Raw genomic sequence first — 26,082 nt, 5'->3', positions numbered from 1 at the left:
TGCAAAGAGTTTGAACATATCATCATCTACAGTGCATAATATCATCAAAAGATTCAGAGAATCTGGAAGAATCTCTGTGCGTAAGGGTCAAGGACGGAAAACCATACTGGGTGCCCGTGATCTTCGGGCCCTTAGATGGCACTGCATCACATACAGGCATGCTTCTGTATTGGAAATCACAAAATGGGCTCAGGAATATTTCCAGAGAACATTATCTGTGAACACAATTCATCGTGCCATCCGCCGTTGCCAGCTAAAACTCTATAGTTCAAATAAGAAACCGTATCTAAACATGATCCAGAAGCGCAGACGTCTTCTCTGGGCCAAGGCTCATTTAAAATGGACTGTGGCAAAGTGGAAAACTGTTCTGTGGTCAGAAGAATCAAAATTTGAAGTTCTTTATGGAAATCAGGGACGCCGTGTCATTCGGACTAGAGAGGAGAAGGACGACCCAAGTTGTTATCAGCGCTCAGTTCAGAAGCCTGCATCTCTGATGGTATGGGGTTGAATTAGTGTGTGTGGCATGGGCAGCTTACACATCTGGAAAGACACCATCAATGCTGAAAGGTATATCCAGGTTCTAGAGCAACATATGCTCCCATCCAGACGACGTCTCTTTCAGGGAAGACCTTGCATTTTCCAACATGACAATGCCAAACCACATACTGCATCAATTACAGCATCATGGCTGCGTAGAAGAAGGGTCCGGGTACTGAACTGGCCAGCCTGCAGTCCAGATCTTTCACCCATAGAAAACATTTGGCGCATCATAAAACGGAAGATACGACAAAAAAGACCTAAGACAGTTGAGCAAACAGAATCCTACATTAGACAAGAATGGGTTAACATTCCTATCCCTAAACTTGAGCAACTTGTCTCCTCAGTCCCCAGACATTTACAGACTGTTGTAAAGAGAAAAGGGGATGTCTCACAGTGGTAAACATGGCCTTGTCCCAACTTTTTTGAGATGTGTTGTTGTCATGAAATTTAAAATCACCTAATTTTTCTCTTTAAATGATACATTTTCTCAGTTTAAACATTTGATATGTCATCTATGTTCTATTCTGAATAAAATATGGAATTTTGAAACTTCCACATCATTGCATTCCGTTTTTATTTACAATTTGTACTTTGTCCCAACTTTTTTGGAATCGGGGTTGTATATAAGTAACTATCTATCGCTATCTAAGTAGACATTTAGCTATCTAAACATCTAGATATCTAATTACAATAAACAACATCAATGACAAGACAAAGACAGGTGCAAAGTGAGCATTGTGCATTTGTGTACAAATGTTCATTTTAGTGCAAAAATACAAGAGACTGCAGTTCAGTTTGAAGAGTTCAAGATTTACCAGGATATTACAACAAGACAAGTGCAAACTGAGCATTGTGCATGTGTGTGTACAAATGGGCAGTGTAGTGCAAATGGATCACAAATGGATGAGAATGGATGGATCAGTGACAGTTCGGATGCTACGGACAGTTCGGAGGGAGAACAGTGCATGTGATGGGTGGGACTTGTCCTGCACTATGCTGTTGGCACAGCAGATGATGTGCTTCATATAGAGTTGGGAGATGGGTGGTGCTCTCTGCCATCCTCACTATCCACTACAGGGACTTTTGTTCAGTGATGTTGCAGTTCCCCAACCAGACAGTGATGTAAGATCAGAGAACACTCAGTGGTCCCTCGATAGAAGGATGGGAGGAGGGAGGCTGGCCTTCTTCAGCTTTCGCAGAAAGTGTAGACACTGTTGAGCTTTCTTGGTGATGGCGGTGGTGTCCAGAGATCCAGGAGAGGTTGTCTTCCATGTGCACTCCCAGGAACTTCACACTGCTGACTGTTTCAACAGTGGAGCCGTTGATGTGCAGTGGGGAGCGAGCAGCAGGATTCTTTCTGAAGTCAATAACCATCTCTTTAATCTTCTCAACATTAAGAGTCAAGTTGTTGTCCTGACACCATTTCACCAGGTGTTTGACCTCTGCTTTGTATGCAGACTCATCATTGTTACTGATGAGACCCATTACTGTTGTGTCATCTGCAAACTTGATGATGTGATTTGAGCTGTGCTGGGCAGCACAGTCATGCGTCAGCAGAGTAAACAGAAGTGGGCTGAGCACACAGCCATGTGGGGTGCCTGTGCTCAGTCTGAGGACCCTGGAGGTGTTGTGTCCTATAGAGAATGACTGGTGCCTATCAGTTAGGAAGTCCAGGATCCAATTACAGACAGAGGGGTTCGTGCCCAACAGGTGCAACTTCTGTACCAGCCTCTGTGGGATGATTGTGTTGAATGCTGAACTGAATTCAATAAACAGCATTCTGACATACCTGTCTTTTTGTCCAGGTGCGAGAGGGTCAGGTGGAGGGCAGTTGAAATAGAGTCATCTGTGGTGTGGTTTCGGCAGTAAGCAAACTCTAGGGGGTCTAATTCCTGTGACAGTTGTGTTTTCATGTGCCTCAATACCAGCCATGTTGAAGAAGAATAACCTGTCTGCAGTAATAACGTTCATTGACTTTAAGAAAGCGTTTGACTCAATCCATCATGGTAAGCTTATGCAGATACTCAGGGCCTACGGCATACCTGCAAAGATTGTACTGGCTATCAATGACATCTATAGCAACACTTCGGCAAAAGTCCAATCCACGGATGGTGAGACAGACCCCTTTCCCATCCTAACAGGTGTCTTACAAAGCAACACCCAGGCTCCTTATCTACTGTATTTATCATTGCTTTGGATTATGCTCTCCGGAAGGCGATCACTGGGAAGGAAGAAACATATGGCTTTACCATCGGTCCCAGGAGAAGCAGGAGAGTTGGTCCAGTTAAAGTGATGGACCTTGACTTTGCAGACGACATCGGCCTTGTTTCAGATGAGGTACACCAAGCACAAGAACTGCTACACAATGTAGAACTTGAGTGCAATATGGTGGGCCTCAGGTTGAATGCGGCGAAGACCAAAGTAATGACTTACAACATAGCTGGTGACCCTGCAATATCTTCACTTGAGAGGTTGACCCTCGAGACTGTTGATGATTTTAAGTACCTTGGGTCATATGTGAGCTCGGCTGAAAAGGATATCAGAGTTAGAAAAGCCCAAGCCTGGTGAGCTCTTCATAACCTGATGCGGATCTGGAAATCACCCATGGCAGATGAGCTGAAACATCACCTGTATATCGTTACAGTTGAATCAATATTACTGTATGGGTGTGAAGCGTGGACCTTAACTAAAGAACAGGAAGCGAGACTGGATGGATGCTATACCAGAATGTTGCGAATGGTCTTGAATGTGACATGGAGGGACTTCATCAGAAACGTGGACCTATACGGAAACCTACCCATGCTCTTGGCAAAAATAAGATCCCATAGGCTGAAACTGGCTGGCTATTGCATGTGACATGAGGACCTCCCAGCAAATCCATTGGTACTCTGGGAACCGAAGCACAGCTGGGCCTCGTGGGGTGGGGGTGGGGCAATTTCTAACATACTTCGACCAGCTTAAGCAGGACACCGGTCTCAGGTCCACTCTGGAATTGAGGGCATGCATGCTGGACAGCAGCATGTGGCGAGAGCTCATAGTTGGCTGGGGAAACCTGAAATGATGATGATGAAAAATACCAGCCTCTTGAAGCACTTCATGGTGATGGGCGTGAATGCTATACGCCGGTAGTTGTTAAAACAAGACATAGTAGACTTCTTTGGCACTATGATGATTTTTGTGGTTTTAAGTTAGCTCTCCTGCATCATACAACAACTCCCAATCCCAGAGGGTGAAGGCTAACATGTGTTTCCTCCAAGACACATGCGGTCAGCCAGCGGCATCTTTTCGAACTGCTGCACATGCTGCGTCACAGGGAGGTATAACACACTCAGAGGAAAATGTTATCTGCCCTCTTCTGCATACATGAGCTCATAGAGGCCAGTGATTGGCTAATGTTGCTGTGATTGACATGGGAGTGAGAGTATGCCATCCCTCTCACCACAACAGCATGGCTAATTTTGCTCTTTTGGAGTCCTGGCCACAGATGGCTGTGGCATGTTTGGGATTCAAACTTGTTGCAAAAGGCGAATGCATTTCCGTTGCACCATCCAAGAGCGTGTCATGTGCTTTTGTCTCTATTTTAGTCCTGTCTCCATCTCTGTCCTGGTGTTGGTACTTGATGAGTCTACCTGTTCTTCCTTGAATTAGTTTGTATACAGTATTTACAGTGGTGCTTGAAAGTTTGTGAACCCTTTAGAATTTTCTATATTTCTGCATAAATATGACCTAAAACAACATCAGATTTTCACACAAGTCCTAAAAGTAGATAAAGAGAACCCAGTTAAACAAATGAGACAAAAATATTATACTTGGTCATTTATTTATTGAGGAAAATGATCCAATATTACACATCTGTGAGTGGCAAAAGTATGTGAACCTCTAGGATTAGCAGTTAATTTGAAGGTGAAATTAGAGTCAGGTGTTTTCAATCAATGGGATGACAATCAGGTGTGAGTGGGCACCCTGTTTTATTTAAAGAACAGGGATCTATCAAAGTCTGATCTTCACAACACATGTTTGTGGAAGTGTATCATGGCATGAACAAAGGAGATTTCTGAGGACCTCAGAAAAAGCGTTGTTGATGCTCATCAGGCTGGAAAAGGTTACAAAACCATCTCTAAAGAGTTTGGACTCCACCAATCCACAGTCAGACAGATTGTGTACAAATGGAGGAAATTCAAGACCATTGTTACCCTCCCCAGGAGTGGTCGACCAACAAAGATAACTCCAAGAGCAAGGCATGTAATAATCGGCGAGGTCACAAAGGGCCCCAGGGTAACTTCTGAGCAACTGAAGGCCTCTCTCACATTGGCTAATGTTAATATTCATGAGTCTAGCATCAGGAGAACACTGAACAACAATGGTGTGCATGGCAGGGTTGCAAGGAGAAAGCCACTGCTCTCCAAAAAGAACATTGCTGCTCATCTGCAGTTTGCTAAAGATAACGTGGACAAGCCAAAAGGCTATTGGAAAAAAAAAATTTTGGACGGATGAGACCAAAATAGAACTTTTTGGTTTAAATGAGAAGCGTTATGTTTGGAGAAAGGAAAACACTGCATTCCAGCATAAGAACCTTATCCCGCCTGTGAAACATGGTGGTGGTAGTATCATGGTTTGGGCCTGTTTTGCTGCATCTGGGCCAGGACGGCTTGCCATCATTGATGGAACAATGAATTGTGAATTATACCAGCGAATTCTAAAGAAAAATGTCAGGACATCTGTCCATGAACTGAATCTCAAGAGAAGGTGGGTCATGCAGCAAGACAACGACCCTAAGCACACAAGTCGTTCTACCAAAGAATGGTTAAAGAAGAATAAAGTTAATGTTTTGGAATGGCCAAGTCAAAGTCCTGACCTTAATCCAATCAAAATGTTGTGGAAGGACCTGAAGTGAGCAGTTCATGTGAGGAAACCCACCAACATCCTAGAGTTGAAGCTGTTCTGTACGGAGGAATGGGGTAAAATTCCTCCAAGCCAGTGTGCAGGACTGATCAACAGTTACCGGAAACGTTTAGTTGCAGTTATTGCTGCACAAGGGGGTCACACCAGATACTGAAAGCAAAGGTTCACATACTTTTGCTACTCACAGATATGTAATATTGGATCATTTTCTTCAATAAATAAATGACCAAGTATAATATTTTTGTCTCATTCGTTTAACTGGGTTCTGTTGATTTACTTTTAGGACTTGTGTGAAAATCTGATGATGTTTTAGATCATATTTATGCAGAAATATAGAAAATTCTAAAGGGTTCACAAACTTTCAAGCACCACTGTATACCCTGTTTTTGTGTTTTTATAGTACCTTTTCTTCTAGTTCTGTTTTCTGGTTAGACTCTGGCTTGGTATTCTGATTGTCTTTGTACTTTGATAACAATTCTTGTATATGCCCAAATAAACATACATTCAGTTTTTGCACTTCACACACATACACACACTGCATATTGTAGGGAGAATAAACGTTTTTTAATCACTTCCTATGATCCAGCACTACAGTTGAAGCAGTCACAAAGGTTATTAAAAAGCTGCTTCGTATGAATTTGTGAAGGAAAAATAAGTTGTTTTTGTGCTACATTGCCATTGCTGTTTTCACATGATAACACCATCACTGACTGTGAACATCTCAAGCTGGTTTTCGCTCACATCGATCATGTTAGGAGTGTTTCAAACTCACCTCAATGTTTTTGCAGGCCACATTTTTCACCACAGCAGGAAAGAGATCAGATGCATTTTTCCCTCTGGCAATCATCTATGGCAAGAAGAAAAAAAAAACAACCTAGATAAAAATCGACAATCAAATACTGTCACAATATTGCAGATGACAAAGCTGTTCCTTATAAATGTCACTCTACTATGTAATGATTATACAAGCAGTATCTGGGGATATAGTATACACACTGTATGGCATTGCAGGCACGGGTTAGATTTGCACGTACACTACATCTCAGAGCAGAGTCATGAAAAGACTCTGACAGCATTATGAGTCGAAGCTGGAGGGGTTGGGTGGAAATAAAAGCTAATATCTTTGTTTATGGTCATCAGAGAGAGAGAGAGAGAGAGAGAGAGACTCTATAATAATGGCAACCACCAGTGATGGATGGTGAATCTGATGAACTTCCTGAACTATTCCTCCTCCGCAGACTCTTACATCATGGCAACCATAAAAATTCACAGATCAGAGACTAACTTCAACTTCTATTAACATCTCTCTTCTACAGCAGAGTTTCTCAAAGCCTTAGCAGAGTTAACAAAGCCTTTTTTTTCTTTTTTTTTTTTTTAATTGCTCAACATTTAACATCAGGATGTGGCTCCATGGTGAGCTTCAACCTGTCACTAATACTCCAACTTCCTCCTCTGCTCGGATAATAGAAACCATGTCAAGCAAGCTGTTTCTTCTTCCATCGTCTTCACTTCATGTGATAAATATTTTAGGCCTTAGCTTCTCTGCTGCAACCCTGAGAATCTGACACCAGGAATGAATATTTAACACCAGGCTGTACTGCACCTCCTCCACACCTCCTCCATCCCCCACTGTCCTATTTAATATCACGACATCATACAAGCCTCTCTACGCTATAACAACAGCAGCTCAGAGACTAAACCTTTATAACCACTTTTATAATCACACCATGCAGTAGAGAAATAAACCACTCCGGCACAAACTTCAACTGTTCTGGGTACAAGTTCAGAGAGGATGATTGTGACGTCATGAGTGTGTTCCAGTGGTCGGAAAAAACGGACAGCATGAGAAAACTTTTTTTTTGGGTATCAACAACAACAGGAAGTTTGTTTCACTGAAAGAAAATGAAGAATTGAGCAGCTAACATGCAGAACTACCACTTTTACCACTCTTATCGTCTGCTGTAGGCATCACGTTCATGAATTTGTTTCTGACATGCCCACAAATTAGAAAATCACAGGTTGATAGTATTCCCAAGTTGTAATTATGACACTGTAACGGCGTTCAAGTGTACTAGGCGCTCACCTGGTAATTACGATGTATCTGACAGGACATAAAGGCAGAATAAAGTACCTTAATTTAGTCGATGTGCACTTACAGTGTGCATTTTTATTCTAAATACACCCTTTCACTTAAAGGTGCCCTTCCACCAAAATCGTTTAATACTGGCTCGTTTTGAAATACCATAGTTCACTCCGAGTTGCATATGCATGCTGCATGTGAAAATGTAATTCTACTCCCATTCCCTGTATTAACTTATGAAAGAAAATAGTCGGAAAAACAAGCGGCTCTGAAAAAGCCCTACGAACTTACGTCACTTCGAAAATTAGTATTCATGGGCTCGCCCACCTTGGCTTGCGACCGCCCACGGGAAGAAAGTTCGGATTTAAGCACGAGGAGAGATAGCAGAGCCCATCTTGTCAGTAGCTAACGAAGAGGACCTAACAGCAAGTTGAAAACATGGCTGAACAAGTTCATGCCTGTGTTATTTGTGGCAGTAACACATCAACGTTGCATGTTTGGGGAGGCTGGGACCTCCCCTGCGTGAGTTACAAGCGGTCAAAGTCGGGCTGGAGTCGCCAACAGAAACGAAACCTAAGCGGAGCGCCGCGGCTCGCCTCGGGGCGAATTACATCCCGAGGCGCAGGGCTAGCCCGCCCTGGCAGCGCTGGTTCGTTGGGGAGAGGGCAGAGGTCTCTGGCTGGCAAGTTTGGGGGAGGCTGGGACCTCCCCTGCCCGAGTTACAAGCGTCCAAAGTCAGGCTGGAGCCGCCGACAGAAACGAAACCTAAGCGGAGCAACGTTGCAAGATAGAAGAGGTGAAGAAGAAATGGTTGGAATTTATCTTTGGAACACCACCAGCGAAGTATAATGCAACGTTAGTACTGTGTTCTGATCATTTCAACCACAGTGACTTTTCAAACTTCGGTGCCTTCAGTAGTGGTTTTGCTTCAAGGTTGTTTTTAATACCTGGATCTGTCGACCACCAGCTCACAAGCTGTAAGTAAAACATGAACCTTTTTGTTCGAAGGTTTTTGTTACAAAATAGCATGTTCATATTCTCCATGTTAGCATGCATGACATGGTCACAAGCTAGGCAGGGATGAGAGTTTTCCGCTTTTTCTGAGTAAAAAACGACCTTTTTATATTCTGCCAAATCCGGTGAGAATTTTTTTTAATTAATTTCGGGGGGTTGGGGTATGTTCCTTCATGCTGTTCAAACTTTATTTACTCCAACGATGTTTACACATTATTTGTAAGTCGCCATCTTTAGTCTCGTTTAAATCTTGTTGAATGTGATGTAAAATTCGTGTTATCTACATTGTTATTGGTCAAAACATCGATGTCGAGACCATAATAGCCAATCAAAACCAGGGCTTTGAACCAGAATTTTTTTCCTATTGGTTCGTTCCGAACAGAAACGGAATTTTAACGTTTCCGGTTTTGGGTTCCACCATTAAATAGACGTTCCCGAACCGGTTAGAACAAAAAAATTTCGTTCCCGGAACGGTTAATTACGTTCCCTGTCAGCTGTTTAACAAATGGCTATAAAATTATGTCTCTGTCTCATCCAGCTTAAGCCAAATGTAGGCTAATTCTATTACAACCTTCATTAAATAAGACAAGAAATAATTCAAAACAATTATTATTTCAAATGTTGGCGATTTGGATTCTCAGTATGTCTTCCCATCTACACAAACAGAAAAAGTGCCAAAAATGAAAGAGAATTCGTTTAGTGTGTTACCAAAGGCTAGTCAGGCCCTATAGAGGGCTACCGCATGACGTCACCGCGCCGCGAGATTTTGTTAGGCGCCATATTGGAAGACCAAGTACACATCTATACAAGTACATACATTCATAAAACAAACTACACCTGAAATGTAGCCAGGGCCGGTTCTGCCCTAATCTGGACCCGGGTGCAACATCGCACAAACCCCTCCCTCCAAAAAAAACCAAAACACCAGTCTAAATCAGGACAACCATCACATAACTATAACTATAACTATAAATATTTTATATCAACTATTTTAACTAAATGGGCTATAATAAATAAGCCTGCAGGCAGCCACGGCGGGCTGCCTCAGAAAAGTAACCATTCTATGACAACTGAAAGCCTGCAGCCATGGCGGGCTGCCTCAGAAAAGTAACCATTTGTCCTACCTTAAAACTCGTTTTGCATTTTCTGCCTCCTTTTTTGTATTTTCAACCCTCTGTTTATTTTCTTTCCTTTTCTGAAAACCCGATTTGTGTCCAGACATTTTGTTCTGCTACCAACGAACTAACTCGTCAGGTCTCGTCTCTCGAGCCCGCGATGATTCCCGTGGGAAGGGCAACAACTGATACATTTTTACAAACAGCCAATAGGGAGGTTGCATCGTTCAGGCTCTTCTTTGCTCAGACACTCAGTAATGGAGACGTGATAGTAGTCCACCTTCCCGCTCTCTCCATTCAGTCAGCGAACGTCACACAGGAAGTGAACCCCAGCGGGTCATAGAAACTTGTGCAGGAGAAGAATGGCTTTTTTATTTGTAGGCTACGGAAACTTTGAGGAACGAAATAAAAACCGGTATTAACTGGTTACCATTATTTTTAATAAGCGTTTCTGTCCCGGAACATAAAAAATAATAAAGTTTCTGGTTTCGTTTCTGTTCCATGTGAAATAGAAAAAGTTCCCGGTTTTCGTTTTCGTTCCTTGAACCGGTTCAAAGCCCTGATCAAAACAGTTTTTACAAAGACACCCACATCCGCTTGTTCTGACCCACTGGAGGTAGCGTCACAGTGCTATTAGCCAATCAGAGGTAACACGTTTACTGATTGCTGTTAGCCAATCAGAAGTAACACATTTACATGTCATGAATATTAATGAGTAAGAGCTGAAATCCTGTCGTTCTCCCGCCACCCACTCCTCCACCAAACTAGAACAGCCTCAAACAGGAGAACCACAGCATTTTTTTTTTTTCACCAAAACCGGCTCGCAGGGCATTCACTCATACTAGAGACCACCGCACAATTAATGAAAAAACGATGCAATGAGACCTTTAAAAGCGAAATGTATACTGAAATAAATAGGTTAAAGTGAGCTCTGTGTTTGCCTGGTCTCAGTAAGTCTGCGTCTTCTGTCCCTGTGCTATCTGAGGTTTAATGGATTTAGTCTGTTACAGAATATCCAATGGGCTTGATTAAGTGAATCTGTATGGAGCTACTGGCTGGAGGTTCGCTTGACTCACTGTTTGAACACTAAGGCCATAAAGCACATGCTGACAACACTGCCTCAGTGAGCATAATGGCCCTGCCTCATACAATAAATAATAAACAGAAGCCAAGATTTCTGTGTGTACCTGCGTGTAAGATTTTCTGCAGAACAAATCAGACAAGGACCTGTTCAACATACAATGAAAATCAGGTCAATATGAATATCTTATTAGACTAAACTACCAGATAATGAGCATGCAGATGTACGTACTGTATCTGGAGCACAGAGAGAATAAGGCAAGTCTGTGAACACTTAACACTAAGAATTCTCCCTGATTACAACAGAGATGAGGAGGTCTGATTATTAATAATTATGCCAGAGAACATGGACTGGAATTGCTTATAGCGTACAATCTTCCCCCGAGGTTGAATTCACCACATGACAGGTGCAATCAATGTACAGCAATAATGCCAAAGGACTGTGGGGATTCAATTTGAGTGAGTCTTATCCCACAGCCAAAAAGCAATACAACTGACACAAGAGTGAAAAAAGCAAGATGTACGCTTTCACTTCTGGTTGATGCACTTTCAGATTTATTTAACAAAGAGGACTAGAAGGTTCCAGCAAAAAGTAATACAGTACTCACTGCAACAATCCTTTTCATAGCCTCCAGCTTTAGAGAGTCCTTGTTGCTGTCCAGCATCTCCTTCAAATCATCGTGCCTGAAAAAAATCAGAAGCAAAACACCATCAATGCATATGTATATACTATCATTTCCACGCTGAGATGTGGATCCACTCAACCCATCATCAGGCTTCAACCAATTTCTTTGTCCTCATTTTAGGGAAACCTCGTGCTTTTGGTTATGACAACCCTTATCAAAAAGAAGTATACTTCAAGTTCATTTTATTAAGTATACTTAAGTAAAGTTAACATGTATTTCCTTAAGTATACTTTTGTGTACCAAGTATACTGATATCAATGTACTTACAGTATACTTGTAAGCAGGGTGCGATTTGTCAAAAAACCAGAAGGGGGGATGTTTTTTTTTTTTTAATCATGAAACGTCACAAAATTAAGGTAACAATAGGCTAACAGCTCAATAACATCCGATGATATAAAATGAATAACACTAAATGAAAACGAACACTAAACCAGAGATAGTAAATTCATCTTCCTATCTCTCTGACTAAATACACGAACACTAACACACAACAAAGTTCGCATTGCTTGTCGCGTTGCTGTGATGTTTCTCTCCCTCCGGATTAAATGGACAGTGACTCGAAAATCACTAAAATACATGAATACTAAATGAACAGTTTGCTCTGATGGCGCAGTTCATGTGGCCTTTTCTGCTTTCCCGTCGGTGCACTATCCGCCGCGTTTCGCCCTTCTTTAATCCACATTTCTGCGAATTTCTCAGCAGGGAAGGAACGCACGTCTGGCCCATTGACAGCGAGGAAAAGAAGGCTGTCAGTGTGGATACATTCATTCTGTTGCGCTCATCAGTAAGGATGTGATTCATGGCGCTAAATCCACGTTCACACTCTGGTTATTGTTATTATCTACAATGTATCTATTTGCTGGGGACGTTCGTGAACATCAAAGCTGCCACTTCGGGTCATTTTGAAAGTGAGTGCAATGTAGACCATAGAAAACTGTGTCACAACATGCCTGTCATGTCAACTTTTTTTTTTTGGTTTGTTTGTTTTATTGACGGGGTTGTCCCCGAGGATTTTTTTTTTCAGCAGAGATAAAAACCAGAGGGGGGGGATGATCCCCACCATCCCCCCCAGCAAATCGCACCCAGCTTGTAAGTAAACTAATCTAATACTGTTTGGGACTAAATTGGCCTACTTTTAGTTTATAAAAAAGTATACTTTAAGTCTAAGACAAATAAACTTTGAGTATACACTAGTATTTTTTTTTAAATTTTGTACTGCAAGTATACCACAAGTAAACTCATATACTAATAGTTTACTAGTTCTATGCTTGTAATCCACTCTTTAGTTTACAGAAGTATACTTCATAGTATACTGGAAATATACTATGAGTCAACTTGTTTTATACTTCGAGTCCACTTTTTAGTTTACTAAAGTATACTTTGTAGTATACTAGAAATATACTATTGGTTTACTCGTTACACACTTCTAGTCCACTTTTTAGTTTATAAAAGTATACTTTATACCATATTGGGAAGATACCGTTAGTTACTGGTTATATACATCCAGTCCACTTTTTAGTTTTGAAGTATACTGCAATTACCCTTCTAAGTATACTATTAGTTTTCTAGCCCTATTTTACTGATGAAATGTGACTTGTTTTTTGAAGAAATTGCAAAAATTGAGATGTATTTTGGTGATGGCGTATAATGCCAGCCAGTATGATTCAAGTCTGTCACCTTTGTTTTCAAATTTGTTGGCAAATAAAATAAGAGAAATGATTATCTGTCTCTTTGTGGGTTAATAACACCATGTACATAAAAGATAAGTTTAAGTTCCAACACTATTTAGTCTTAAGCTATTCCACCCCAGAGCTGATCACAAACTTATGGTACAATGTAGGTTTAAAAGATGGGATTTAAAACATGCTGCCGTGTATCACAAAGAAGCCAATATACAGTTAGGTCCATAAATATTTGGACAGAGGCAACATTTTTCTAATTTTGGTTCTGTACATTACCACAATGAATTGTGAACAAAACAATTCAGATGCAGTTGAAGTTCAGACTTTCAGCTTTAATTCAGTGGGTTGAACAAAATGATTGCATAAAAATGTGAGGAACTAAAGCATTTTTTAAACACAATCCCTTCATTTCAGGGGCTCAAAAGTAATTGGACAAATTAAATAATTATAAATAAAATGTTCATTTCTAACACTTGGTTGAAAACCCTTTGTTGGCAATGACTGCCTGAAGTCTTGAACTCATGGACATCACCAGACGCTGTTTCTCCTCCTTTTTAATGCTGTGCCAGGCCTTTACTGCAGCGGTTTCAGTTGCTGTTTGTTTGTGGGCCTTTCTGTCTGAAGTTTAGTCTTTAACAAGTGAAATGCATGCTCAATTGGGTTGAGATCAGGTGACTGACTTGGCCATTCAAGAATATTCCACTTCTTTGCTTTAATAAACTCCTGGGTTGCTTTGGCTTTATGTTTTGAGTCATTGTCCATCTGTATTATGAAACGCCGACCAATCAGTTTGGCTGGATTTGAGCACACAGTATGTCTCTGAATACCTCAGAATTCATCCGGCTGCTTCTGTCCTGTGTCACATCATCAATAAACACTAGTGACCCAGTGCCACTGGCAGCCATGCATGCCCAAGCCATCACACTGCCTCCACCGTGTTTTACAGATGATGTGGTATGCTTTGGATCATGAGCTGTACCACGCCTTTGCCATACTTTTTTCTTTCCATAATTCTGGTAGAGGTTGATCTTGATTTCATCTGTCCAAAGAATGTTCTTCCAGAACCGTGCTGGCTTTTTTAGATGTTTTTTTAGCAAAGTCCAATCTAGCCTTTTTATTCTTGAGGCTTATGAGTGGCTTGCACCGTGCAGTGAACCCTCTGTATTTACTTTCATACAGTCTTCTCTTTATGGTAGATTTGGATATTGATACACCTACCTCCTGGAGAGTGTTGTTCACTTGGTTGGCTGTTGTGAAGGGGTTTCTCTTCACCATGGAAATTATTCTGCGATCATCCACGACTGTTGTCTTCTGTGAGTGTCCAGGTCTTTTTGCATTGATGAGTTCACCTGTGCTTTCTTTCTTTCTCAGGATGTACCAAACTGTAGATTTTGCCACGCCTAATATTGTAGCAATTTCTCAGATGGGTTTTTTCTGTTTTCGCAGCTTAAGGATGGCTTGTTTCACCTGCATGGAGAGCTCCTTTGACCGCATGTTTTCTTCACAGCAAAATCTTCCAAATGCAAGCACCACACCTCAAATCAACTCCAGGCCTTTTATCTGCTTAATTGAGAATGACATAACGAAGGAATTGCCCGCACCTGCCCATGAAATAGCCTTTGAGTCAATTGTCCAATTACTTTTGGTCCCTTTAAAAACAGGGTGGCACATGTTAAGGAGCTGAAACTCCTAAACCCTTCATCCAATTTTAATGTGGATACCCTCAAATGAAAGCTGAAAGTCTGGACTTTATGTCCATGTTCATTATATAACTAACTTGAATATGTTTCAGTAAACAGGTAAAAAAAAAATTTGTGTCAGTGTCCAAATATATATGGACCTAACTGTATGTGAAATAGAAGTATTTTATAGGCTATCAAAAGGATAAGCACAACGACAGGGCAAGTACACTTAAACATCTCATCTCATTATCTGTAGCCACTTTATCCTGTTCTACAGGGTCGCAGGCAAGCTGGGGCCTATCCCAGCTGACTACGGGCGAAAGGCGGGGTACACCCTGGACAAGTCACCAGGTCATCACAGGGCTGACACATAGACACAGACAACCATTCACACTCACACCTACGGTCAATTTAGAGTCACCAGTTAACCTAACCTGCATGTCTTTGGACTGTGGGGGAAACCGAAGCACCCGGAGGAAACCCATGCGGACACGGGGAGAACATGCAAACTCCACACAGACAGGCCCTCGCCGGCCATGGGGCTCGAACCCGGACCTTCTTGCTGTGAGGCAACAGCGCTAACCACTACACCACCGTGCCGCCCCACACTTAAACATAATGCACAAATATTTTAATACTTTATTACACTTTTGTTAAGTATATCTTGATCAAAAGTTTAAGTATAAGCTTAATATACTTAGACTTTTCTATATACTTTTCAGTATAAGCCAAGTATACTTATATATTACTTTATTAAGTATATCTCTGATAAGTAAATAAAAAGTAAACTGAAAGCATACTCTCTTATTTTTAGTTTAAAAGAAGTATACTAGAAGCACACTTGAATAAATTTCTATTTTGTAAGGGAACATGTAACTGAGAACTAGTTACTTACACAACCAGTACTTTCATATTCACTGAGCAAGCCTGAATACGCAACAGAAGGTGTTTCAAAGAGCCTGAACAAATGGGGTTGGGATCGATTTACTATTATTTCACAGCCCAAAACCAGAAAAACAGTCAGTCATATACACCAATTTATCTCTTACCAATTGCCCTTCTTGCTTCCTCTGATGCACCATAAGTGTGTGTAAAAGTAGGTTTTTGGATGATGATGATGATGATGACGACATTGAGTAAGGAAGTCTTTCAGAAATGAGGCACAAAAAGGCACTTCTTTGCTGAAGTGATTAGTTCAGTCTCAGAGGATGAACAGAGAAATAAATGTGATTGATTTGGCGTGTGCCGAAGCGTGACACCTCAGACCATAACGAATGATAAAGAACCTCTTATGACAAGCAGACATGGTTAGATATTCAAGAGAGCAATTGAGGAAATGGAAAGAGCTGTCAATAAAAAGGAAAGTAAAAATGCTTTTCAATCATGAAAATAGACCCCATTCAAGAGAGACAGTCAAGATCCCGTTCATGCACACTAGTGAAACGAAAAATAGTTTTGTTATACGGTTTTCTCATCCAGAAAATTGTTTGCGAGGTGGGATCTGTCATTAATTCACTGCTAGTATACAAAATATGAAACCTTTTGGAAGATAAATTAAAAGGGAAAATGGTGGCTCTGTTTTGTTATTTGTTGTTTGATACTGATCATCTTTATTCTACAATGAAACATATTTTATCATGACAGGCGTGGTCTCTTCCAGGATGACTCCGCCCTCATCCACAGGACATGAGCGCTCACTGAATGGTTTGATGAGGATGAGAATGGTGTAAATGATATGCTATGATGTTCATGGTCAGCAAATCTCAACTCAAATGAACACTTGTGGACTGAAGTGTTTCGGGAATATATAGGCTCAAAACACAGCTTAAAAGCACACTTTTCACTGTCCCAGCACCTGGGAGAAACTGTTGCTTTTTTCCTTTAATTTGTCACCTGCCTACATTCAACAAAGACACATACTGTACTGTGCAAAAGTCTTAGGCACCCTATTTTTTTTCATACAAACTTTATCTATATAATAAGCAGCAAAGCTTGTTTGTTTGCAGAGGTAGACAATAACGAAGTACATTTACTTGAGTACTGTACTTAAGTACACTTTTGATTATCTGTACTTTACTTTATTCATTTTTTTGGCAACTTATGACTTTAACTTCACTACATTTGAAAGACAAATATCGTACTTTTCACTCCACTACATTTCTGTCCAGGTCCTCGTTACTTGTTACTACGGAAGGAAGCAGCTTTGAAAGTGGATGTTTTTTTCTTTTCTAAAACATGGTTGTTTTCTTCTCAGGTGACACTGAGACAGCCGATCAGTAATCACTCAGGTTATGTCACGTCCAGAGACTGTATAAAATCAAGTTCAGTGATTTCTCAGCAGCGTTATTTAACACGATCAGTTGATGGCAGAATGGAAGGAGGCGGTTCTTCTGGGGAATGCACGCACCCATGGCCCATCAACCCAGGTTTCAGTTTTCTGAAAGGATTAAAGATTTGTTTCGTTTTAAATGTTTGCTTTGTTTGCCTAAAACGCACAATATCACGGCCTACAAAAACTTGCCGTCCAACCTGCAGAAGCATATTGAGGAATATAAACATTTTATTCCAAGAGAAAGCTTGCAACGAAGTTGTCTGTGCTTTTAGAGCTAGCGATAACGTTGCAATAGCTATGTGGTCTGGTTCGTCAAATGACTTTCTACAGATTTGCCCGCCAAGTTGCCCTAGCCTTGTCCATGGCTAACATTAACATTAACTTGGATACTGTTAATTAGCATGTAAAAATGGAGTTATGCTAACATGAATAACGTTAACTTATCTGAAGTACTTTCAGAAATATGTTTTAGCATAATCTTGCCAAATAAACAGAATGTAGAAATCTTTCTTTTCTAGTAATGTTAACTACCCAGTATGATTTCGAGTTTGAAAAGAGTTTGCTAGCATGTCAGGTGGAGTTTCACTGACTAGCTAGCTTAACGTTAAACCACCATGATGACACAGCATGCGTTCATTTTGTAAATCCAGTCGGTTGCTTCAGAGCCATTAGGTTTTGTAAGTGTTGTGGCAATAATACAACAATGCGTTGACAGAAAATGTACTTTTAATACTTAAGTATTTTTAAAAGCAAGTACTTCAGTACTTTAACTTAAGTAAAAATTTGTCTGTACAACTTTCACTTGTATCGGACTAACATTTGACCAGTGGGATCTGTACTTTGACTTAAGTAATGAAGTTGGGTACTTTGTCCACCTCTGTTTGTTTGTCTTGAGCCAACGTCGCCATTTCTTGATGGATTTTCACCAAATTTGGCAAGTAGGTCCGAGGATGACCTGGAATTTTGCAGACATAAGCAAAATTTACATACGGGCCCCAGGGAGGTCCCTGGGGGGCACAACATCCACCCACCCCCTCCCTCAATGCCTTTCATGTTACATTTATCAACACAAACTCTCAACAGATCTTCACTAAACTTGGCACGTAGGTAGAGGAGATGGCCACAATTTGAAGGAACTCGGAAATTCTATACTTGGGCCCCAGGGGGTCCCTGGTGGGCCCCGGGTGGTGGATGTTTGGATTTTTGTTTGTCTTGGGTTAACATCACCATTTCTCAATGGATCTTCACCAAATTTGACATGGAAGTCTGGGGGCAACCCAGAATTTTGCAAAAACCCAGCAATGCCAGGTAACCTGCTAGTAGATTTCTATTTTATGACTTCTACATTGTCGAGGCAGTACAAAAACATTTAAGTTCCAAACATTCGTTTTCAGCACAAAATTAAATGTTACAGAAAAAAAGTGCTTGCATCTGAGCAGCATATTACATAAGAGACCACTTTTCAGATTTAAAAAAACAAAACATAATGAAGGGTTGCTGGGTTTTGCTGCAAAATTACGAAGCAAGTGTGACAATCAAAGTGTCCAGAAGAACTGTGGCTGCTTCTGCAAGATGCTCGGTAAAACCTACAGATAATTTCCTTATAAAACTGCACTCATTGTACCTGAGACTTCTATTTTTTTTTTTTTAAGCAAAGGGTTGTCTCACACCAAACACTGACTTTTTTCATGCATTACTGTTTACTGATCTTTATGGTATTTTTTAAATGTAGAAACATTTAATTTCATTATTTTTGAAGGTGTCTTTGCTCTACAGCATTTCATTGCATGTGCCTAAGACTTTTGCACAGTACTGGATGTATAGCCTGGGCCCGCCCATCCTAAGCGTGACGCAACACGAGGGCCTGTTCCGAGCTTAGTCTGGCCAGGCAGGCTATCTACAGCATTTCCAAGCTCCCGAAAAATCGGGAACCAATCAACTTTGAGCATCTCCAACGGCCTTGGGTAGAGGCGTGTTCAAGGCAGTGACGTAGTAGAACTGCGACCGGAAGCCATAGATTGTTTACAGAATCTATGCCGGAAGCGCTTCATTCACATCACGAACATGGAGCAGCGGCAAGCCTTTAACACAGCGGTAGATGCTGTATTGAAAGCATTCAACGGGAAGTTCTCATTGAAAACAGAGCAAAGAGCAGCCCTGGAGGTATTTATTGAAAGGAAGGATGTTTTCGCCTTGCTCCCGACCGGCTTCGGTAATGCCGCTTTTCCACTACAAACGCGGCTGAGTCGGGCTGAGCCGTGCCGTGCTGAGTCGGGCTGAGCGGGGCTGTTGGAGTTGCATTTCGACTACAACCGCGCTGAACCGTGCTGGCTGGAAGTGGGTGGACACATTGGGTGGAGTTAGCGAAAGTGGGTGGACGTCAGGTGATGTCGTTAGGCGGCGCAAACAGTGACATCAGTGATCTTTTAAGCGGTAGTCTCACGACCCGAATAGTAAACAATAAACATGGAGGACATGGAGTCGTTAGTGTTGCTGGTCTTGGTGCTGTGGCTTGTTGTCACCGACAACGCCAACAGATACTGGCAAGAGCGTATAGATGAGGCGAGGCGCATAAGGCTTCAGAAATTCTCGTAATTCGTAATTCTTCTTCTTCCGGGTTTGTGGTGTTTACAGATCCCAGCACGCTCGCGGGGCGTGTGTGGGCATGTGAGGACACTCCTCCTCACCAATCAGTGCACAGGGGAGTGTCTGCTCATGCCCCTAGCCTCACTCGACTCGCTTTGGCTCGCTTCAGCCCCACTCCAAAACGGTGCGAGTTTTAGGGGCTAAGCAGGGCTGAAGCGAGCTGAGTCGTGCTGGTTTTTGGTAGTCGAAACGCGAGCCGTGTCGGGCTGAAGTGAGCTGAAGCGAGCTGAAGTGAGCTGAAAAAGGGTAGTGGAAAAGGGCCATAAGAGTTTAATCTACCAGTTAGCCCCGTCGCGTCGCATACGTCAGAGGAAAGAGCGATGTGATTGGTTTAAGCTTCGTCACAGCCTTTTCTGGCTTCGACCAGTAGCAAACTGAGGCATTTCAGGGAGGCGGGTCAACCACGGGCTCTGGGAAACGGTTTGGCTTAATAGCTTGGCCAGACCAATGCTCGCAGAGCTTTGAAGTCGCGTTAGCCAGGCTACTGGATGTAGTAACAGTACAATATGAAGTAACAGAAAAAGCAGACAAGAACACCTTAAAAATGTAATCATGTTCTTTGTGGTCAGTGATTAACAGTCAGCCCCAGCATGGTTCATGACAGTCTCCAATCAAAGAATGTCCTTACAAAGAAAGGGACAGAGAGGGAAGGAGGGAGCAAAGAGAAAAAGAGATGACTACCTGAAACAGAAAGAAAGATCCTGAGGATCTGCCAATCATCACTGATATTAAAATCATTGCCGACTGATGAAGCCTGAATGCTAAAATGTTCAGTCACGAAGATTTGGATGAGTAAAAACCTTCACATGCTTTGTTCACGTGCCGGTATAAACTTTTATCTCTTGTCACCATGGCTCCATATTTTTTTTTAAAGGAACTAGAATGAATTGAAAGCTGAACTGTGAAATTGAGAAACTGAAGTCAAATTTTCAGATAATTTCATTATACTTGAACTGAAATAGCAAAAAGCTCCTTACAGTGTATATTTGCCACTTGGATGCTAACTATAACATAAAGCCATAAAACATAAAGTTAAACTAGCTTTCTGTATTCACTTTACACAACAGATGCAATCAAGGCCACAGCATTTCAGAGCTTCCTTGAGAATTTTGTCACGCCAAAGCTATGGCAACTCTATTCAGACTATTCTAAAAACTGCTTTCTGAGAAAAGTTTCTATAGCAACCGTATCCGAGTCAGTGCATTAGCAACAGGCAGGTGATGAATGGAGCCATTAACCCTCGACTTGACAAAGCTGCAAGACAAAGAAAAAACAAACAACAATTTATAAGAAATACAGCCTCTTTCTTAATGTCCAAGGTCCCAAAATTAGAACTGTCCTTGGTAGGTTACCTAAGTACGAAGAAGTAACCTGCTGCTATCTCCTACTTCCTGTTTTACCGATGTAGCCTGTCTGTTTATCTTGGGCAGGACATTTCAGAAGATACCAGTCAAGACATGTGATATGATGTCGACTTTTCAGTGTAAGAATCTTGAATTGGGGCTGCAGGGTCTTTACAGCATGCAGAAGGTGAAAATAACTAACTTTCATCATCAAAGTGTTCGCCTTATCGTGAGTATAATGCCACATCCATCCATGGGCAGGAGCCAAAAGAGCAAAATTAGATCTGTTCTCAGAGTCTGAGGGATGGCATTACTTTCTCACTTGTCAATTACAGTAACACTACCCAATCGTAGGTGTCCGCGAGCTCATGTATGAGGAAGAGGGCCGATAGCACTTTCCTCTGAGTGTGTCATGCTACCTGTGATGCAACAGTTTGAAAACATGCACTTGTCTCAGAGGAAGTATGTGTTAGCTTGGTTGGTAGCTGATGATCGTAGGTTAAGGGAGACCTGGCTGGTGGTGGGAACTGGCCAAGACCAAATTAAGGAGAAAATGGAGAGGGGAAAAAGATTACACACACCTACTCTTTGATTCCACATTTTCAACATTTGAGAAAAGCAGTAAAGACATGAAGACTATGAAATAAGACATTTGGATATATTTGAAAATGCATTATGCCATCTCCAAAAATAGTCCAGTCACTACCTTATACAGTATATATATTTATCATATACAGTACCAGTCAAAAGTTTAGACACTGTCTAATTCAATGTTTTTTCTTTATTTTTATTAATTAAAAGACACATCTTTTCATGTCTTAAAGTAATGATGGACTGTCGTTTCTCTTTACTTAATTGAGCAGTTTTTGATAAAATCTTGTCACATCCATACGCGTTTGTGCTCGGAGTGTGTAGCAGCGTGTCTCGGACTGCAACTCACATGCACGTCATGCTCATTAAGACTAATTGAAGCCGAGCACCTGTTCCAGACCACAGTACAATCAAGGCACAAGTACTGAAGGACTGAGAGGACACACAGGACTTGGTGAGGTATGCGCTGTGGACCTGTTTATACCAAGCCATTTATATATTACATTGCTATTCTGGTTTTGACTTTGTTTCTGTTTTCCTGACCACGGGTTTTGTCTTGCCTAGTATGTACTGTTTGCCTATCGCCCGTCCCTTGCCTGTTTCTGTTTATGCTCTTTGCCTCACGTTTTGATAGTGTTTACCAGATTGCTTTTAATAAACTCTTCCTGCGATTATATCCGTCTGTCACCTACTCACGTGATAAATATGGATTACTACAGTTGTAGAATAGGGCTATTTACTGTATTTTTATTATTTACTATTTACTGTTTGGTCTCAAACACATTAAGAAGCAAGAAATTGCGCTCATTAATTTTTGATGAGACAGCTGTTAATTGAAAAGCATTCCAGGTGAGTACTTCATGAAGCTGGTTAAGATAATGCCAATAGTGTATAAAGCGTCATCAAGGTAAACGCTGGCTACTTTGAAGAATCTAAAATATGAAACATTTTTTATGGCTTTCTGCCAACCAGCTTCATGGAGAAGATACCTGTGTGCTTCTGCAGATGTTTCCACACACACTGAGGCTTTGTGGCCTGCTGTTGTCAACTGCTAGATGTTGTTGGGAATTAAAACTTTAAATAAAATTTTAATATTTGTTCAGGAGTAAAATGGTTCTTTGCTTAAACAAGTTTTTTAAGATAAGACTTTATTGTCATTGTAGTTATGCAACGAAACTTAACTTGGTAGCACTCAGATAAAACAGCAGCAGTAAAAAAAAAAAAGAATATAAAAATAATAAATAAAATACAAGATAAAGTAAGTGGGGGAATTGCAGTGTAGGCAGATATTGCACAACTGTAATGGGCGTATTTACGTACCGATGTGTAAAGTGATCAAGTCAGTAAAATAAAGTGCAGTGTAAGCAGATATTGCACAGATTGTAATAATTGTATTTACAGTCTTGAATATAAAGTGATCAGTGTGTTAGCAGCAATTTGGGCATGTATGTGTGTGCAGGCTTTGTGGCCTGCTGTTGTCAACTACTAGATGTTGTTGGGAATTAAAACTTTAATATTTGTTCAGGAATAAAATTAAAAATAATAAAAATACAGTAAATGGCCCTATTCCACAACTGTAGTAATCCATATTTATCACGTGAATAGGCGACAGACAGATATAATTGCAGGAAGAGTTTATTAAAAGCAATCTGGTTTTAAAAAAGCACACTGGTGTGTGTGTGTGTGTGGGGGGGGGGGGGGGGGGGTTGTAATGGAACCTACAGCTCTGGGGAAGAAACTGTTCCTCAACCTATTTGTGCGTGTTCTGATGGTCCTGTATCTTTTGCCTGATGGGAGGGGGACAAACAGTTCATGACCTGGGTGTGTTGAGTCCTTGATAATGTCGTTAGCCCTCTTACATAAACAGTTAGCATAAAATATGTCCAGATTTGGTAGCCTAGTCCCCACAATCCTCTGTGCAGTCTTAACTATACGTTCCAAATCTCTCTGGTTCTTTGCAGTACAGCTGGTGTACCAAACTGTGACACAGTTTTATGTTACAAAGTTTAAAAGATAATTGAGAAGTTGGATGGGGAGGAGGTTATGGATGCACAGTGGGGACTGGGCATCCAGTTTATATTTCCAGGCAGCAAAAGCAGGTAACATGATTCGTCTTCTCACCTTCTGTTCAGTGTGTTTTGCTGAACTGATGTGTAACAGATGTGAAAGCTTATCTAACTACAACAGCTGACTAACAACATTAGTGACATGGTCGAGTATTAGAGCAATTACAAGCTTTTTGTTGTTATGGAAACGTCCCGTTACATCCTGCTTCTCGTATGCGTGCACATATGGTACATTTGGTCTGGATTAGCCAGAGCAACAGGAGCGATGTTAGCGTTTCATTCATTTCAGCTGATTCCTGTTGGTTGGTGCTGATCTCGCTGGTGAGTGATCATAGCTAGCATGTAAAGCTGGCAACTACCAACCAGCAAATGTTGGGTTTTTTTGGCAGAGAAAGCCTGAGTGTTTGAGGCAGGGCCGGCCCAAGCCTCTAAGGGACCCTAAGCAGAATTTGATTTGGGGGCCCCCCACACCACCAAAACCACACTGCTAGCTGCCTTCTTATTTCTTAGGCTACACAGTTAGTCTAGTTAGTCTAGCCACCCACCATAATCTGCATTTTTAGTTGGTTTACATTATACTGCAACTTGTGGCTATTGCAATATAAAATATTCAGAGTGATGTGTGGCATATTTGTAAGTAAAACAACAAATCAGTAGACAAGACGCTGTATATGTAAACAAGTTAACCAGTTTATTTTGCACTAATGTGCAAAACAAACTCATAGTCATAATGACTTTGTCTACTTGAGCTAATATTGGTCATGACATTTAGGTTGGAGTTTGTAAGTAAAGCGACGGCACTCAGCTTAGAACTAAAGATGATATCCGAGGCTACATTTTGTTGTGTTGGGTAGCATAATGTTAGCTACTATGACAGACATTCTGTTAGCTAATCCATAGACAACCTTAATGACACAAAAATCGTAACATTGGACATTCAAATTTACCTTTTTCTTGCTGCTTTTTTTCTTCCTCTTGTCTCTTCCTCTTCTCTGCCCCAGATGGATAATTTCTTTTTTGAGACATGGCTTAGCCATCTAGTCCACCTATCTTCCGAAGTGAATAACTCCTGTCACGTCACGTGCGTCTGGTTGTGCAGGAGCGCAGTGGCAGCAACCAGCAGCAAGGATTAGTTAACCTAATGTACCAACTATGAAAATGATACGAAAAAGTTATTTTGTGTCTTATTTTTGTGTCTTTTGTTTCTGCTATATCATGTCATTGATATTAAGTTTTTTTAATTAAAAATATTTTCGCAGGTGGGCATTCCAACTGCTCTTGGGGGCCCCCTGGTGGTGTATGGGGCCCTGTGTGTGGGGCCCTAAGCGGGCGCTTAATTCGCTTATGCCTTGGGCCGGCCGTGGTTTGAGGTCTCACAGCTACCGGGTCCTGGGTTTGATCTTAAGCTACAGATTTCTGAGTGAGTTTCCATTAGTTTCCTCCCACCTAATAAAAACACAGTAGTATATGATTTGGCTATGCAAACCTGCCCCTAGGTGGGAATGAGTGTGTGAATGTGTGTGTGTACATAGATTGGCATCCCATCCAGGGTACAAGTCCGCCTCATGCCCAGTGTGCTTGGGATAAGTGCCGGAGACACCACAACCCTGACCAGGATAAAGCATTTACAGAAGATTAGTGAAATTAGGAATGAATGAATCAATCTAAACTCTCTGTGATCAGAATGATAGTGACCCGTCCAGTTGGTTGATTTGTTAATAGCTGTAGTTTTCCATAGAGCACGTGTTAGGGCATCCATAGAGGAATTGTGCACAAAGGGGCTCCAGGATGACGCCCACTCTGCCCAGATTTATAACTCTCATGAGACACAGATCAGAATAGCTGCTCTGAAAACACCTGATTTGACTAATCGGCTAAATAACAAGCCCCTGCTGAGACAAGCTGTTAGGGCATGGAAAAGAACCTACTGCAGCATTGACACACACTGCCTTACAGCATCAACACTCGATCCTCACATGTATACTCCACACATGATGGAGGAAAGGGCTTAGACCGTTGCTAACACCAGCATCAGATTATTAGGTGAGGGAAGTCCATGATTGATCATCATAACAGTCTGCGCCTCATTTTCTTTCTGTCTATCCTAATTACACTTCAGTTCCTCCTCTGAGCAACTGCGCAGCTTCAGGGAAAAAGCTATGGAAATATTTTAAATATGACCTAGTTAGCACTCCTTAGCTGTCCATATCAAAAAGTATGTTTGTAGCATGTTAGAGTTTAATTACCAGAAATAACAGTTTCACGCTGTGACATCACACTAAAATAAGTAGTGAGAATTTTCCAGCCACGCTCTCCATCAGTC

The 26,082-nt window shown here is 41.3% G+C and overlaps 1 protein-coding gene across 12 annotated transcripts in view; it reads right to left on the bottom strand.

The window, feature by feature from the left end:
• Positions 1–26,082, bottom strand: part of LOC132881671 (AP-3 complex subunit beta-2) — a 136,398-nt gene that overhangs the window by 65,376 nt on the left and 44,940 nt on the right. For all 12 annotated transcript variants that reach the window (XM_060914401.1, XM_060914406.1, XM_060914402.1 and 9 more), the window contains exons 2-3: positions 11,340–11,415; positions 6,215–6,289 (exon numbers count right to left, since the gene is read on the bottom strand). In XM_060914401.1, the coding sequence (XP_060770384.1) occupies positions 6,215–6,289; positions 11,340–11,415 (151 nt within the window). The remainder of the gene's footprint in view (positions 1–6,214; positions 6,290–11,339; positions 11,416–26,082) is intronic.

The sequence above is a fragment of the Neoarius graeffei genome, chromosome 2 (genome assembly GCF_027579695.1).
Source record: "Neoarius graeffei isolate fNeoGra1 chromosome 2, fNeoGra1.pri, whole genome shotgun sequence".
NCBI lineage: Eukaryota > Metazoa > Chordata > Actinopteri > Siluriformes > Ariidae > Neoarius > Neoarius graeffei.
This window is presented reverse-complemented; position numbering and strand designations above follow the sequence as displayed.